This window comes from Nipponia nippon, unplaced genomic scaffold, assembly GCF_047370975.1.
Source record: "Nipponia nippon isolate SJK-2023a ecotype South Korea unplaced genomic scaffold, ASM4737097v1 scaffold_1, whole genome shotgun sequence".
Lineage (NCBI taxonomy): Eukaryota > Metazoa > Chordata > Aves > Pelecaniformes > Threskiornithidae > Nipponia > Nipponia nippon.
Window position 1 is genome coordinate 119,246,042 of NW_028262290.1, and position 13,364 is coordinate 119,259,405.

The 13,364-nt window shown below is 39.4% G+C and overlaps 2 protein-coding genes across 7 annotated transcripts in view; one reads left to right on the forward strand and one right to left on the reverse strand.

Moving 5' to 3' along the window:
* TOPBP1 (DNA topoisomerase II binding protein 1) overlaps positions 1-12,607 on the forward strand; it is a 25,543-nt gene extending 12,936 nt beyond the window's left edge. For 3 of the 5 annotated variants that reach the window (XR_015707342.1, XR_015707346.1, XR_015707344.1), the window contains 13 exons: positions 297-470; positions 1,506-1,615; positions 2,740-2,863; positions 3,242-3,391; positions 3,894-4,002; positions 4,604-4,796; positions 5,474-5,700; positions 6,763-6,926; positions 7,864-7,978; positions 8,512-8,702; positions 9,546-9,686; positions 10,875-10,964; positions 11,443-11,571. Coding sequence is in view for 1 of the 5 variants with exons in the window: in XM_087769542.1 (XP_087625668.1) it covers positions 297-470; positions 1,506-1,615; positions 2,740-2,863; positions 3,242-3,391; positions 3,894-4,002; positions 4,604-4,796; positions 5,474-5,700; positions 6,763-6,926; positions 7,864-7,978; positions 8,512-8,675; positions 9,546-9,686; positions 10,875-10,964; positions 11,409-11,570; positions 11,937-12,080 (2,067 nt within the window). In the remaining 4 variants the exon portion in view is untranslated. Of the gene's footprint in view, positions 1-296; positions 471-1,505; positions 1,616-2,739; positions 2,864-3,241; positions 3,392-3,893; positions 4,003-4,603; positions 4,797-5,473; positions 5,701-6,762; positions 6,927-7,863; positions 7,979-8,511; positions 8,703-9,545; positions 9,687-10,874; positions 10,965-11,408; positions 11,572-11,936 lie in introns of those variants that run through there. The other 2 variants (XM_087769542.1, XR_015707345.1) reach the window with 2 other exon arrangements.
* Positions 12,568-13,364, reverse strand: part of CDV3 (CDV3 homolog) — an 18,833-nt gene continuing 18,036 nt past the window's right edge. Inside the window, exon 5 of one of the 2 annotated variants that reach the window (XM_087769573.1) lies at positions 12,568-12,698. In XM_087769573.1, the coding sequence (XP_087625699.1) occupies positions 12,575-12,698 (124 nt within the window). In that variant the 3' untranslated portion in view covers positions 12,568-12,574. Of the gene's footprint in view, positions 12,699-13,136; positions 13,336-13,364 lie in introns of those variants that run through there. The other variant, XM_087769554.1, reaches the window with a different exon arrangement.

The window sequence follows — 13,364 nt, forward strand, 5'->3', positions numbered from 1 at the left end:
ACCTGGGTTTGGCCACTGGCTTTTCCACTGAGGGCAGTTTTCACTGATGGCTGTGAAAAGAGAGATTAATAATCTATCCTCTTCCTGTTTTCCTTATGCAAACTCTAAGATTGGGGTTGTCTTGTACTGCTTTTGTGCGATGGTACTACAGTTGCACTTGCTAGCTGCTACTGTAGTACACCGTCCTGGTTTAGGAGTGTGATACCTTACTACAGACTACATTTGTGAAACTTGCACTTCAGTGAGAATTTTGTCATGTGTTCATGAAAGTCAGTCGGTTGCTTCTTTTTTGGTAGGATGCTCTGGCAGCTTTGCAGACTCCTGGCGGTCCTGATCAAAAAACCAGGAAACCAAGCACACCTCTCTCTGAAGTCATCGGCAGAAACTTGAAATTGGCACTGGCGAACAGCACAAGGCATACAGTAGCTCTTACTGCCAGCCCTCAGTTGACCACTGCACAGCAAGAAGTGGTAGGAAATTTTGGTTTTGAGTTTCTGGAGCATAGGCTTAATTAAGAAAATGCCATATCTTTTGTGATTTGAGTTACAAAGGAGTTTGTGAATTGTGCTTTGTGATCTATTTGAGTAGAAATCCATATGATTATGCATTCTTCAATAACAGCTAAAGGAAGGTAAGATAGAAGAATTTCCTCCTGGAAGGCAAAGAATTTTAAAACCTTTTTCTACTGTCTGTACTACTATCTTTAATATTAAGCAGTTGCTAAGTAACGTGGCATATAAATATGTACCAATTTAGACTTTGTAGTATTGGAATGAGAGGATTTCATCACACTTAAGAAATTGCCAGGCTCCAGATGAGCGGGATTAAATATTTTGTGTTGGACTAAAGTTAGGAGCTCTTTTTTGATGCATGTGTCTTCTTTTCCTATCTTCCTCTCTAAGGTGCTGCTCTTTTGCTTACTAGGAGGCACAGGATGTGATCAGTTGCTTGCCCCCTTGTAACGATGCATTATGTTGTCCTTTCTGGTAGTCATTTTGCCTCTTCAGTCTAATCTTACCCTAGTGAGAGAAACCAGAAAAAATGTATGAGGAAGGAGAGCATTTATGTATTGCTTGCCGTGTTAGTACGCTGTTTACTGTAGAGGAGGGGCAAGAAAGCTAATGGCCTTCAGCAAGGGAAGGCTGTCACTTCTTATTTTGTAACTCCTTCTTCTTACTTTTTTCCCTCCAGTACAGTGAAATACTTCTGTGGCATCAGGTTTGATAATTCCCTAATTTCAGTGTTCAGGAAGTGCTCAGTCTGCGATAGAAGGAGCAGAATATATCCCAGGGAGACTGGCTGAGGGTGAATCTTTTGTTTTTGGATAGTGCTGGGTTTTGCCCATGGAATTTGGGAATAGCTAAAATAGAGAAAATATGTTTATCTTAGTTTTTTTGTTATTACGTATTTTACTACATGCTACACTAAATATTGAAGTACTTCTGTTATTGATACATAAACTTTCCAAACATGACTCTCCTATTTTTTTCCTGCTGCTTGAACAGGAAGAAGACCCCAAGCCTCTAGCTGACGTTGTTGTATACGTTAGTAAAAAACTTAGTAAGAAGCAAAGTGAACTGAATGCAGTAGCAGCTTCTCTTGGGGCAGACTACAGGTATCAACTGATACAAACAGCTTCTAAGCTTCTGCATTGATGTGACATCTAATAAATATGAGTCTTGGCATTCTAATATGCTTATCTATATGACCTTTTGCTATAGCTAAACATTAGATTTCACCACCTTAAACAATTTCTATTGCAAAATAAGGTCATCCACTTCTAATGCGATATAAGGCCATCTTCCCCCTGCCGCCGCCGCCTCCCCGGTCTCTGTGTTCTTGATAAGTCTGTCTTGGAAAGACTGTGCTGAAGTCTTCTCAAATTGCAGAAAAATATTTTCTTTTTTTTTCTTCTCTTCTTTTTTGAAGAAAACTAAGAAACATTTTTGTTTTTTAGGTAGTTTAAAACTTGCTTTATGTTTTAGATTTTGAATCTGATCTGAATGTGTGTGTGTGTGTTTTTCTCCCTGGCTCAGAACTAATTCTTTTACAGATTGTAAGCATGGCTAAGTTCGTGTGCTTAGAAAAGCTTAGGAAAAATAGGTTGTCATGAAGAGAAACTGCAAAGTAACCTTTGTGATTTAAGACAGCATTCTGCTCCCACTAAATCTGATTTATATATTTTGTCACTGACTTCCATGGTAAGTGTTACCATTCACAGTGTGGATGAGGAAGTTGCCCTTACCTTTGGTAGTAGCTTAGAAATGCTGAAGATATTTGCATTAGGTAGCAAATACTATTTTTTATTGGTTTAAATGTTAGAATCCTGTGTTTTGTTTATTTTGAGCTTCAAGGATCAGTATTTCACTTGCAGCTTAATATGTCAATAAAAGAAAAAGCGCTCTCATCCTGGGTCACTGGTTCTTTTCAGAAACTGATTTGAAACTCCACTTACTTAAATAAAAACAAGCCAGAAAAACTGAAGCAAAACACCTCCTCTTCCATATATATATCAGACTTAGTTTTGTTTACTTCAGGAATGCTTTCAAGACACTGAACTTGTTCTATCCTGAAACTGTATGCTGTCTTTTTTTGATGAAGAAATTGTTTATTTAGGCATAACAAAATGGGCAAAACAAGATTTTAACATGAATAAGGGATAGAACAATTTCTGGGATGGATTTCTAATACTTTTTGATAGGAAATGATATCTTCAAGTTGTATTTTTTTCTTTTCTAGATGGTGCTTTGATGAAACAGTAACACACTTCATCTACAAGGGAGGACAAAATGACAACAATAAGGAGTACAAATCCGTTAAGGAACGGGGTATACATATTGTTTCAGAACACTGGCTTTTAGAGGTATGGAGCTCACTTTGTTCCCTTATTAAAAGTGAAGAGAAATGGAGGTTTAAAACCAGTTATATGGCAGTTGATTTTCTGTTTGAATTTGTATTGAACATACATAGGAACGGGTGTTTTGCATCCTGCTTTGCATTTATAAATTGAGCAATCAGTTTTCACTGAGGTACTTTCTCCTCATGGAGAACAAGGTAAAAAGAAATTCTCTTCCATTAAACATTTCTGCTACATGTCTCCCAGAATGAGAGCCACATTTCTCTCTTGTGCGAAGTACTTCTTTCAGTGATGTTCTTACACTTTTCCTATGTTTAGATGTGGAATTTCTCTTTTATCTCAATCAGTTTCTCATCTTTCTTATGTTAACTGATGATATTACAGAGTGCCCAAGAATATAAACGGCTTCCTGAATCTCTCTTTCCTCACACTTACAATCCCAAAATGAGCCTGGACATCAGTGCAGTGCAAGATGTCAGGCTCTCCTCCTCCAGTAAACTTCCATCAACTGGAAGACCAGCAGAGGAAAATGAGGTATAATGTGTGATATGCATTCATGTTCTATGAAGCGATTTGGGTTCGGTTAACTTAATTGTTATATTAATAAAAAATGTTGATGCTTATTCAGCAATGCCCTGAATCAGGTTTCACTAGTAATTAATAGTAGCTATCGCAGATGTTCCTTAAGGTTTTTCTGCATTTGTAATATTCCTCGTCTAGGGTGATAGAGGGAAACACAGGCATTTCAGGATTAGAAGTGCTTTCTAAATTTAAAATTATGTAGGTCCAGTCTTTGCTTTCTTTTGTAGGTAACGAGATCCAAGGTGTGAACTTGCCTTAGTAGACTTTTAGACTGCAGAATAGGTGTTGTCATTGATGCTGCTGTTCACTGTTTTGTTGTCATTGCGGTAGCAGAAAGGTTAGGTTTACTCTAAGGCAAGATTAATGATCTTCAAAATTTATACAAGTGTCGAACATGGGTAAAAAGCAAAAAATTTTGGTGTTTAAGAATTCTACTTGTCTTCATTGGTTTTAGATTATTCCAGTGGATGAAGATGATGCTGAAGATGATGTAACTACTGACCAAATAAAGGAAACAGTCACTACAGGGGAAGAACAAATTGTAACAAGTGAATCCAAAGGAGGTAAATGTAAATCGCTGTTTTCAAAATAGTTGTGGAACATCAAACTATCAACAGAAGTCTTTTACAGTGTCAGATGCTGAAGGTACTTGACTGGTGTATAAATTGGATTAAGATCTGGAAGCTTTATGTACTAATATATATACACCAGTCAGCTACAGCTAGCCCTTATTGTTGCTGGATGTGAGGAAAGTAAAGACTGACAGCCCATAACAAAATCATGATCATCTATTGCAAATCAGTTAATTGCTGTTCCTTTGTTTTGAAAACACTGAAGTTTGTCTTTAACATGTCAAATCACTGTTCTAGAGTATACCTTTTTTGTTACATAAATAAATGTCTTATGGGACAATTGTGGATATAAGTTAGATCATGCGAGCAAATTCAGAAGTGAGCCAAATGGAGATTTTCACTTGTGTCTAGGAGTATGTGACTCAGGGCATGTGTAGTTTTCCTAGATGCTTTTTCCCAGATGTCTTTTCCCCTTCTTAATGTATTGTTTTTGTCCTAATGCAGGGCAGGGAAGTTGACTGGAATTTCAGTTACTTTTCACTTGTTACAATGCAACAGTCTTGATCTTGTGAGTTTTCTTTCTTCTCTTAAGTTTTAACCCAAGCACTAGAAATGAGGGAGAACTTCCAAAGGCAGCTGCAGGAGATCATGTCTGCCACATCGCTAGTGAAACCACAAGGGCAAAGAGGTTCCCTTTCAAGGAACAGTTTTGATGGTTCTCCAACCACTCCTGATAGCACGCGGTCTGTGCGAAATGGCCGCAGTAGGGTCTTGGAAGCTCTAAGGTATTGATTTGTGTTTCGTAGTATCTTACTTTGTCTTCCCTGTGCATACTTAGACAGTCATTGAACATGAATAGGTCTCCGGGGTTTTCAGATGTATTGTCTTTCTCTGCTGATGTACTTAAGTTGCTTCTCTTGCAATTCAGAATCTTTAACTGGACATGCTAGATAAAGTCAGAATGAATGTTATCTTAATCCACAGTGGGTATCTTTTGTTTTTCAAAAAATCATGGAATAGTATGATTGTTTTTTAATGTTGAATTGAATTATGCCAACTGATTTCTTTTCTTTCTCTTCAGATTAGTTAGTGTTCTTATAGATTTTTTTAAGAAACCATTGCTGTAGTATTTCAGTACATAGGTCATATACAAGTAGTAGGTGTTCCTGCAAAAGTAGAGTACACTGATTTTGGAATAATTTATCAATATGATACATAATAAAAACATCTCCTACTGATACTTTGGTTGCTTTTCTCCAGCCATGCTGACACTTAGGCCCACAAAACCAGGCTGCCAGAGTTGCTTTTATACTGAAATTTTCCCCTTTCCTAGCCATGCTTTCTAATAATGAGGTCTCTTGGATGGCACAGTTGATGTGATCATTAACATATTGCCTTCTAGTATGGTAGTCTTCTGTAAAACAAGTAAATATTTAAGGTATCTGTGCTTTTTTTTCCTCAGGCAATCCCGTCAGGCACTCACAGATATAAACACAGAGCCATCCCAGAGTGAGCAGATCATCTGGGACGATCCTACTGCAAGAGAGGAGAGAGCAAGACTTGTCAGCAACTTCCAGTGGCCTAATAGTCCTTCCCAGTACACTGAGCAAGGTCAGAGTAACGCCAATAAGAACATGGATGAGTCTGCCTTCAGAGGATCTTTAGCCGATGCAGAGATTGCTGGTATAGGTAAAATCAGAAATACAATATCCTTGTTCTTTGCTACAGCATCCATTTGATCTTTGGGACTTTTAAAATACAGTAGTGCTTGAATTTGCCTTTAAAAAACCAAAAGTGAGCATTGTTGGCATTTCTTGAATGCCAAAAGTACAATTTTACATCTTTGAGCTCCATTATGCGTTGCTGTTTTTTAAAGAGGAGCTTTCTTGTCCATTTGTCATTTGTGGTCAAACACCAAGGCAGCACCTGTCTTAAAAATAGTCTGCATCAACTTTAGAAAATCTTCTAAATTTTTATTTGGGACCACAGCTGGTTTCCAGGTAACAATTCAGGTAGGTATAGTGGAATTCAAATGGGAATACCAGTAGCAGAATGTTTTAAATTGTAGTGGAAATATTCATAGCTGAAGAATGGACATATAGGAAGAAGATACCCATGAGCCCAAAAAACAGATATGTCAAAACTGCTGATGGACATGCTTAGGTCAGGATTCAGTGAAGATACTGTATTTATCTTCCCTGTTCTTTCTGAAGTCTTTAGTCTACTGCTAGGACTAAGGAAGCAACATACTGAAGTTTTTTTTTTCATCTGTTTTTGCTTTCTTCCCATTCCTGCCTCCTGAGAGATGGCGGAATCCTTTATTTTTCTCTCCCCACTGCCCCCCTCCTGCCCCCAAGTCCCCCTCAGTCTGCTTACAGAGTTTCTGCTTATGACAACAGTCTTCCTGAAAACTGACCCTCTCCTAGAGGAGGTTGAAGAAAATTAGCTAAATGCATTCAATTGATTTTTGGTTCAACTGAATCGTGAAGTTTAGCCAAAGAAATTCGGCCATTTGAGGTTTTTCTGTTTTTTCAAAACAAGGCATCCAGGCACATGAGTCTGCAATATTGCAATTGGTGATATGTGGTATAAGGAAGAGCATCTTTAAGAAAGGCAATGGTGAAACGTAACTGTGCATGTTGTAACAGCAGTTTTTTGTCCTTTTAGGATTGCTACTTTTTGTTTCTTTAACTTTATCCATAATTCTATTCAGCCAAAGACAAGTCATGCAAAAACATTTTACTTTCACAGCTGTTCCTGAGCCTGGGGATGGAGATTTGATTGGGGGTCTAAAAAATCCTGTATGTAGAGATCCTGAAACACCAATTAAAGATCACTTGATCCCCACTCCACAGGCTCCCAGCATTGCTTTTCCACTGGCTAACCCTCCTGTCGCACCACAGCCCAAAGAAAAGGTTTGTCATGTGAAGAAATGTTTATGATGATTTGTGTTCTGAGAGATGTAGTGACACTTCAAGAATTTTTGAACTTGATGGTAAATACAAAATAGATGAATATCTGCATTTGAAATCTTGAAGTGGATTACTTTTGTGCAGTTCTATTTCTTTTTTCCTCCTTTCCTCTAGATTTTGAACAAATAATGTTTGTTCAAATAAATAAAGCTTGCTTGTTCAGACAAATAAAGCTTTTTTGTCCTGTTAGTTCCTGCTGGAATGCTGAGGTGGGTTTTGGAGTGGAGAGGTGCTACTTGTATTACTCAGAACTCCTCCAGCCATGTTGGGATGATGCAAAAAAGTTTAGACTTTCGTTTCCTTGGTGGTATCTGGAATTTATGTTTAGGTACAAACTGAAAATTATTTTTCTGCCAAAAACCTGGTTTAAAATTCTGCTTTGTTATAGTGAACTTGGAAGGGGCTAGGAAAATGAGCTTAGCCTTTTGCCCACAATGTATCGCTTGATGCTCAAACTTTGAGCAGCTATGTGTCTTCAGAGGCATAACGTGTCATGTTAGTAAACAGGTGTGGTGGAAATGCATAGAGGCCCTCGAAGTTACAGAAAGTCTGAATGAATGAGACGGTGTGATGGATGGATGATGATTTCTTCATGTGTTCAAGTTGGCATTCAGTGGATATGAATGAAGGATTAGTTTTTATGACAGATTGGTTCAGTTGTGCCCTGAAGAAAGGGGGAACCGAGAGGATGTTAAGCAGGAGCCTAACGTTTATTTGAAAAGATCCAAGCTTTTGTCAAGTGATTGACAGGTTTGGTTCTGCTTTTCCGGGCTAAAAGAAAACTTAATATAAAAATAACTCAGAATGTTTGGCAGAGAAATAGTCAGATGTCAACCTAATCTTTCTGTCGTATTTTCAAAATCTGTTACTGTATTTCCAGGCTGTTACAGAAGATGAGAAGGCTGACGAAGAACCAGAAAACCACCGTAAATTTCAGCTGTCTTCTCTTAATCCTCAAGAAAGATTTGATTACTGCCATCTGATTGAGGAATTAGGTACCAGATATTTGTAAAATGCAAAGAATAGTATGTGTCTGTAAGCAGGTCAGCTGTGGCTCATTGGGGAAAAGAAAGGGCTTCTGTTAATGACTCATCAGATTTGAGGTCTCAGATTTATGGCTTTCTGTGCTTGTGAGCAATTCTTTGAATATATTATTATTATGTGAGTGATCAGTTTTGTCATAAAACACAACGGTTTTGTCTTCTGGCAGTTTCTTTTAGCTGTCTCCACAACGGCCTCATTCTTTACTGTTGGGAGTGCCCAGGACTGCTGTCCTCTGGTGTCTCTCTCATTCCTGTCTGTGTTACAGTAGCACTTTATTTTTTTTTATCAGAGCCACTCCTTCCTGACTGCTCCTCCTTTCTTGCCAGCTTCTGCCCGTGTCACTTCAATGATAATATTTTCAATGTAAATTTGAGTTAAGTGTATTTTTATCTGAATTCAAGTAATTCTCACTTTGAGTTGATTCTTTCTGTGGTACAGCATGACCCTTAAATATTTTGAATCAAATTCATTCCTTACTTCCAAGGTGGAATAGTGCTTGAGAAACAGTGCTTTGATCCAAGTTGCACACACATTGTTGTGGGACATCCTCTTCGAAATGAAAAATTCTTGGCTTCAATGGCAGCTGGAAAGTGGGTGCTTCATCGTTCCTACCTGGAGGCATGTAGAGGAGCTGGCTGCTTTGTTCAGGCATGTGATCTTATTATTGAGAAATGAGTATGTTGCACTTTTTTTCTCATTTCTTTTTATTTTGCACTACTAGGAAAGGACTTAACCTCTCAAAAGCAATTAGCGGTGTGGGGTGCCCGAGCCTTGGGATTTCTAGAGGATTCAAAGCCTGAGAAACTTTTGGCAGACTTTTCTCTGAAAACTAGTCCTGGACCAAACTCCTGGTATAGGACAAAAAAAATACTTATATTTTTATAGTTAGTTCTGAAAATTGAAGCTTGAGTAGCTTTTGGTAAATTCTCGTTGATATCAGCTAAAGTTATGTGGATCTGGTTACACCAGGTATTAAATCCTGATCCTTTCAATAAATGAACGTAATAGTTTTAAGTGATCCAACTCTGAAACCACATACGTAAACATTTTTGAACACTCTTCCAACTCCTCACCTCCCTAACCATTATTTCACACTTCGGGGTCTAGCAGTTCTTTTACATTGACTAGGCTAACTTTAAAATAATGCCTGTAGACTGGTTTATATCTTTATCTGTCAAAACCAACTGTAGAGTCAATGGTGTTCAGAGTAGTGAGTTGCTTTGCCCTACTGTTGAATTCCATTGCAAGAGGATTCTGGTTGTCTACAATGTGACTTGATGTCACAGAAAACGTGAGTCGATTTAGATATGCTTGTGCAATTAAAAGCCATATCTCTAATTTTAACTAGAGCTGTTTTGGCCAGATAAAATCAATATATAAAGCTGGAGTGAGCTGGGATTTGTTCTGGGTTGGTTTTTTTTTTTTTGGTTTTTCACTTTGGTGTGGGTTTTTTTATTTATTTTTCTGCTGGTAAAGTTGGCAGGACTGCTTTATAATTCAAGGTTGTGATTGTTCTAGGAAGAAGATTACGAGTGGGGAAGTAATTCCATACTTAATGTTTTGCCTGGAATCAATGTAAACCAGAAGAAACTAGCACTCGCAGCCATGAGGTGGAGGAAAAAAATTCATAAAGGGAGGCAAGAAACTGGTATTGTTGAGGTATGGTATTGTGGAGGTATTTAGATACTCATGAAAATTGTACAGTGTGAGTGGACAGGACAGAGATTGTCACCAAGAAACTCAGAAACTTAACTTAAGCAGGGAAAGGTAATCTCCCTTGTTATTAAGAACAAAATGGCTTAGCTGGACATGTTCTAGCGAAGTAATTTTGTTTTAAAAAAAACTTTTAGTGCTGGCATATTAAGAGTCTTAATCTCCTCCTGAACTATTGTTCCTTTCTTGCAAAGCTGGAATGTGGCTCCTTATGTATGTAAATGTCATTGGCCATGAAGGTGATGTTTACACTGCAGATCTCTGATGGGGGAGCTAACTGAACTCGGCTTTACTAGGAAACCACAACTGGTACCGGCAGCAAGAGTTACAAATCCCGCGCTGTGCCGTATAGGTGAACACAGCTCTTTGGACAGCATTTTTATAGCTCTAGCAGTGAGCATACTGTTGTGCTTCAAACATGGCGCTAGTTTGCACCTTTCCTAAAGCACCTTCTGTGATTTTTACAGTGCAAGTTCCATAGTCTTTCAGTGAGATTTTTGAAAGTGGGAATTGGGCTCCCCAAAGCCTTTTAACTCCTCTCTCAAATCAGGCATTGCAGTTGAGTATTCATTGAAAACTAGAAATACTGCTGAAGTTTCAGTCGCGTCAGGATAAATCTTGACATGCATGTATTTTACAATAGCCTTTTAAAATGAATGCTTGTAACAAATCCTCTTGTACCCCTTGCCTACTTGGAAACCAGAGTGAGTGCCTGTAGGAGGCAACCCGCTGGCCCTAGGTGCTGTTACTGTAACTGGGCAGATAATGTAGTGCATGGGGGAGGGGGGAAATGTTGTTTCCTAGTAACTGTTTTTCTTAAGATATGTTTCTGTAGATGAGCGTCTGGTGTTCTGGAAAAAATATTCATTGCCAAGGGTCTTTTCATAGATCGCTTTGCCCAGGTTGCTATGCAGGTGAAAGGGCTTGGTGGCAAGCTGCCTGACTGTATGGCATTGCCCCAGTAGTCGTATGTTCTGTGGGGGTTTTTCTGCCATTTACACTTAAAGACAAAACTAGGTGATGGCAAATCTTCATCTGAAGGATATTCACAAAAGGGGCAAACTATAGATCTATTAAGTCTTTGTACTTTTTTAGTACCCACGTACTTTTGATGAAATGGAATCTTTTATCTAGGGAGCTTTCAGTGGCTGGAAAGTGATCCTGAATGTTGACCAAACCAAGGAAGCGGGATTCAGGCGCCTTCTGCAGTCAGGAGGAGCAAAAGTATGTAGTTTTTTGAAAAAATAATTGAAGACACATATGTTTCTATTTTTTTTTTTTTCTTTCTGTTAGACTCTGCGCTGGGCATTTTCTATGTGGGTGAAACTGATATGATATGATAGCTGAGACATGGTCAAAGGGTGGGAGAAAAAAGCTATGTCATCTTCATTTTGCATGTGGTCAGGCAGGGCAGCTTGTCTGAGGTCACGCAAGTCAGTAGTGCTGGTGGGAGCTGAAGATAGAATTTCTGTGCCCTGCTCTAATGAGAAGGATCACCCTTCTCGAAAGGTGCGTGATGGTACAGAATGCAGCTGTATATGGTATTTTATTTCCCATTGCTTTGCTAGTTAATTTGATGAGTGAAATTATAGGTCATGAACTGCATTTGTCTTGGGGAAGAATCAGAAAAATAAACTTGTTTTTTGTCTGTCGCGTTTTAATCTGTAGGTGTTTTCTGGTCATTCTGTGTCTCTCTTTAAAGAAGCAACTCATCTCTTTGCTGACTTCAGTAAGCTGAAGCCGGATGACACCAGGGTTAATGTAGCAGAGGCGGCAGCCCAAGGAGTGAACTGCCTGAAACCGGAATACATCGCTGACTACCTCATCCAGGTGTGCATGCCCGAGGGCGCTCGGGGTGCTCTTCACCTGCCCCAGCGGCGGATGGGGCAGGCCCCTCACCTCGAACAACTCCAGCCACCTGTCGCCTCTGAAAGGGGCTGCTGCCTCCTTTGGCAGGAACTGTGGCCACAAGTGCCCATGCTGAGTATTTCGATCCGTGACCTCAGATTTGAATTGCTATAACATGAATTGTTCTAGTGCTGGCAGCGGGATCTGTTGCAGGGTAGGGAGCTTGCAAAACATATTTAAAATGTAGAAGCGCAGTGTTCGTTTTGTTATTTTCAATTTTAGAAAACTAACGAGCTGTTTCTCGGAATCTTCTTGAGCTAAACCACTTTTTTCCTTCCTCTATTGAAGGATCCACCTCCCCCAATGGAGTGTTACTGCCTGCCGGAAGCTGAATCTTACCTTCAGAATAACACAGAACTTGGAACTGGAATATCCCAGAAAAGAAAAGCACTGGGAGAAATGAGCAGAGTCAAGCGATCCAGAATACACTGAGCAAATTCCATGTTTTTGATTTGTACATTTTTTTAATTCATATTTTTAATTTTTGTGGTGAGAATGAAAAAAGATAAGCTCCGAGTTTCACTTCCAATTTGTCCTGAGATTAAAATAACTTTACAGTAATACTCATAGGAAAGATCACATTGGTTACCAGTAGCATCTAAATATGTGGCAAGAACTCATCCAAAAAATACATTGTCTCCAAAATGTCCTAACTGTCCCACTAATGATTTTGTTGAGGGACGCCATTGTATAATATATGTAGTTAAGAAATACTTTGTGAGATGCTTATGACGTCTTTTATCTGTGTGTTGCGGGGAAGGTACCAGTTGATAAGAATTCTGTTGCATTTCCCACACAGTAATGGACTTAGGTTTTACATGAACTTTTCCTCTTTTGGTATTTTCTAGTGGACGGGAAAAGGGAAACCGGACAAAAAGAACTGGCTTGTAAATTTTTGTACTAATAGAGGGTGTAATAAATTATTTCTATAAAACAGAGGTGCTGTTGAGGTACTGCCATTCTGAGTGCTCGTGAATCTGTTCAGCAACCATAGAACCAACTCTGTTTGACAAGAGGTGAAGTTTGTCTGACCGTGCTCCCTCTTTGAGCCTGCGACAGGAACCAGAGGCAGAACAAAAAGACGTTAGTTTCCAGCAGCTGGAAATGTTCTCACTCAGACAACCACAGTATTTGACGAACTGTTTGACCTTTTAGTAACTATGGGGTCTGGCTCCCTGTTTACTGAACTGACAGTATGTGAGTTGCACTGTGTTAGTCTGGGTAAAAGTGTTTGTGTTGTAGCCTGTTTGAACAGAAAAGCACAACATCCAGTTGCACAGGACCAGTGGAGCTCCCTGAGGAAATATATGTAACATCTTTAAAGTCTATTTAATGTAACTCTTTATTGTTTGGGGGGGGGGGGGGTGTATATTCTACTTCAGTTTCCTAGCTGCTGAATACTCTGTTTTATAGAAAGTCTTTGCATCACTACCAGTTGCAGATAGATACAAGAAAGGAGGAGCCACAAGCATCTAAGCCCTCTGCAGTCTGGAGAATCTTGCTCTAGGCTGGGGAGAGCCAACCCCTTGCTGCTGGGAGGAAGGGCCCAGGGACCTGAGCTGCGGGAGTCTCCAGGTGAGGGAGAAGAGGAGCCTTTATGTGCAAGGCTCTGCTTCGTGCTTCTGCTTCCTCCTTTAGTGCAGTGGATGCTTTGTCAGTGAGCTCTGCAGCACGCTGTCGGGATGACCTGAAGGAATTGTCAGGAAGGATTGAAAG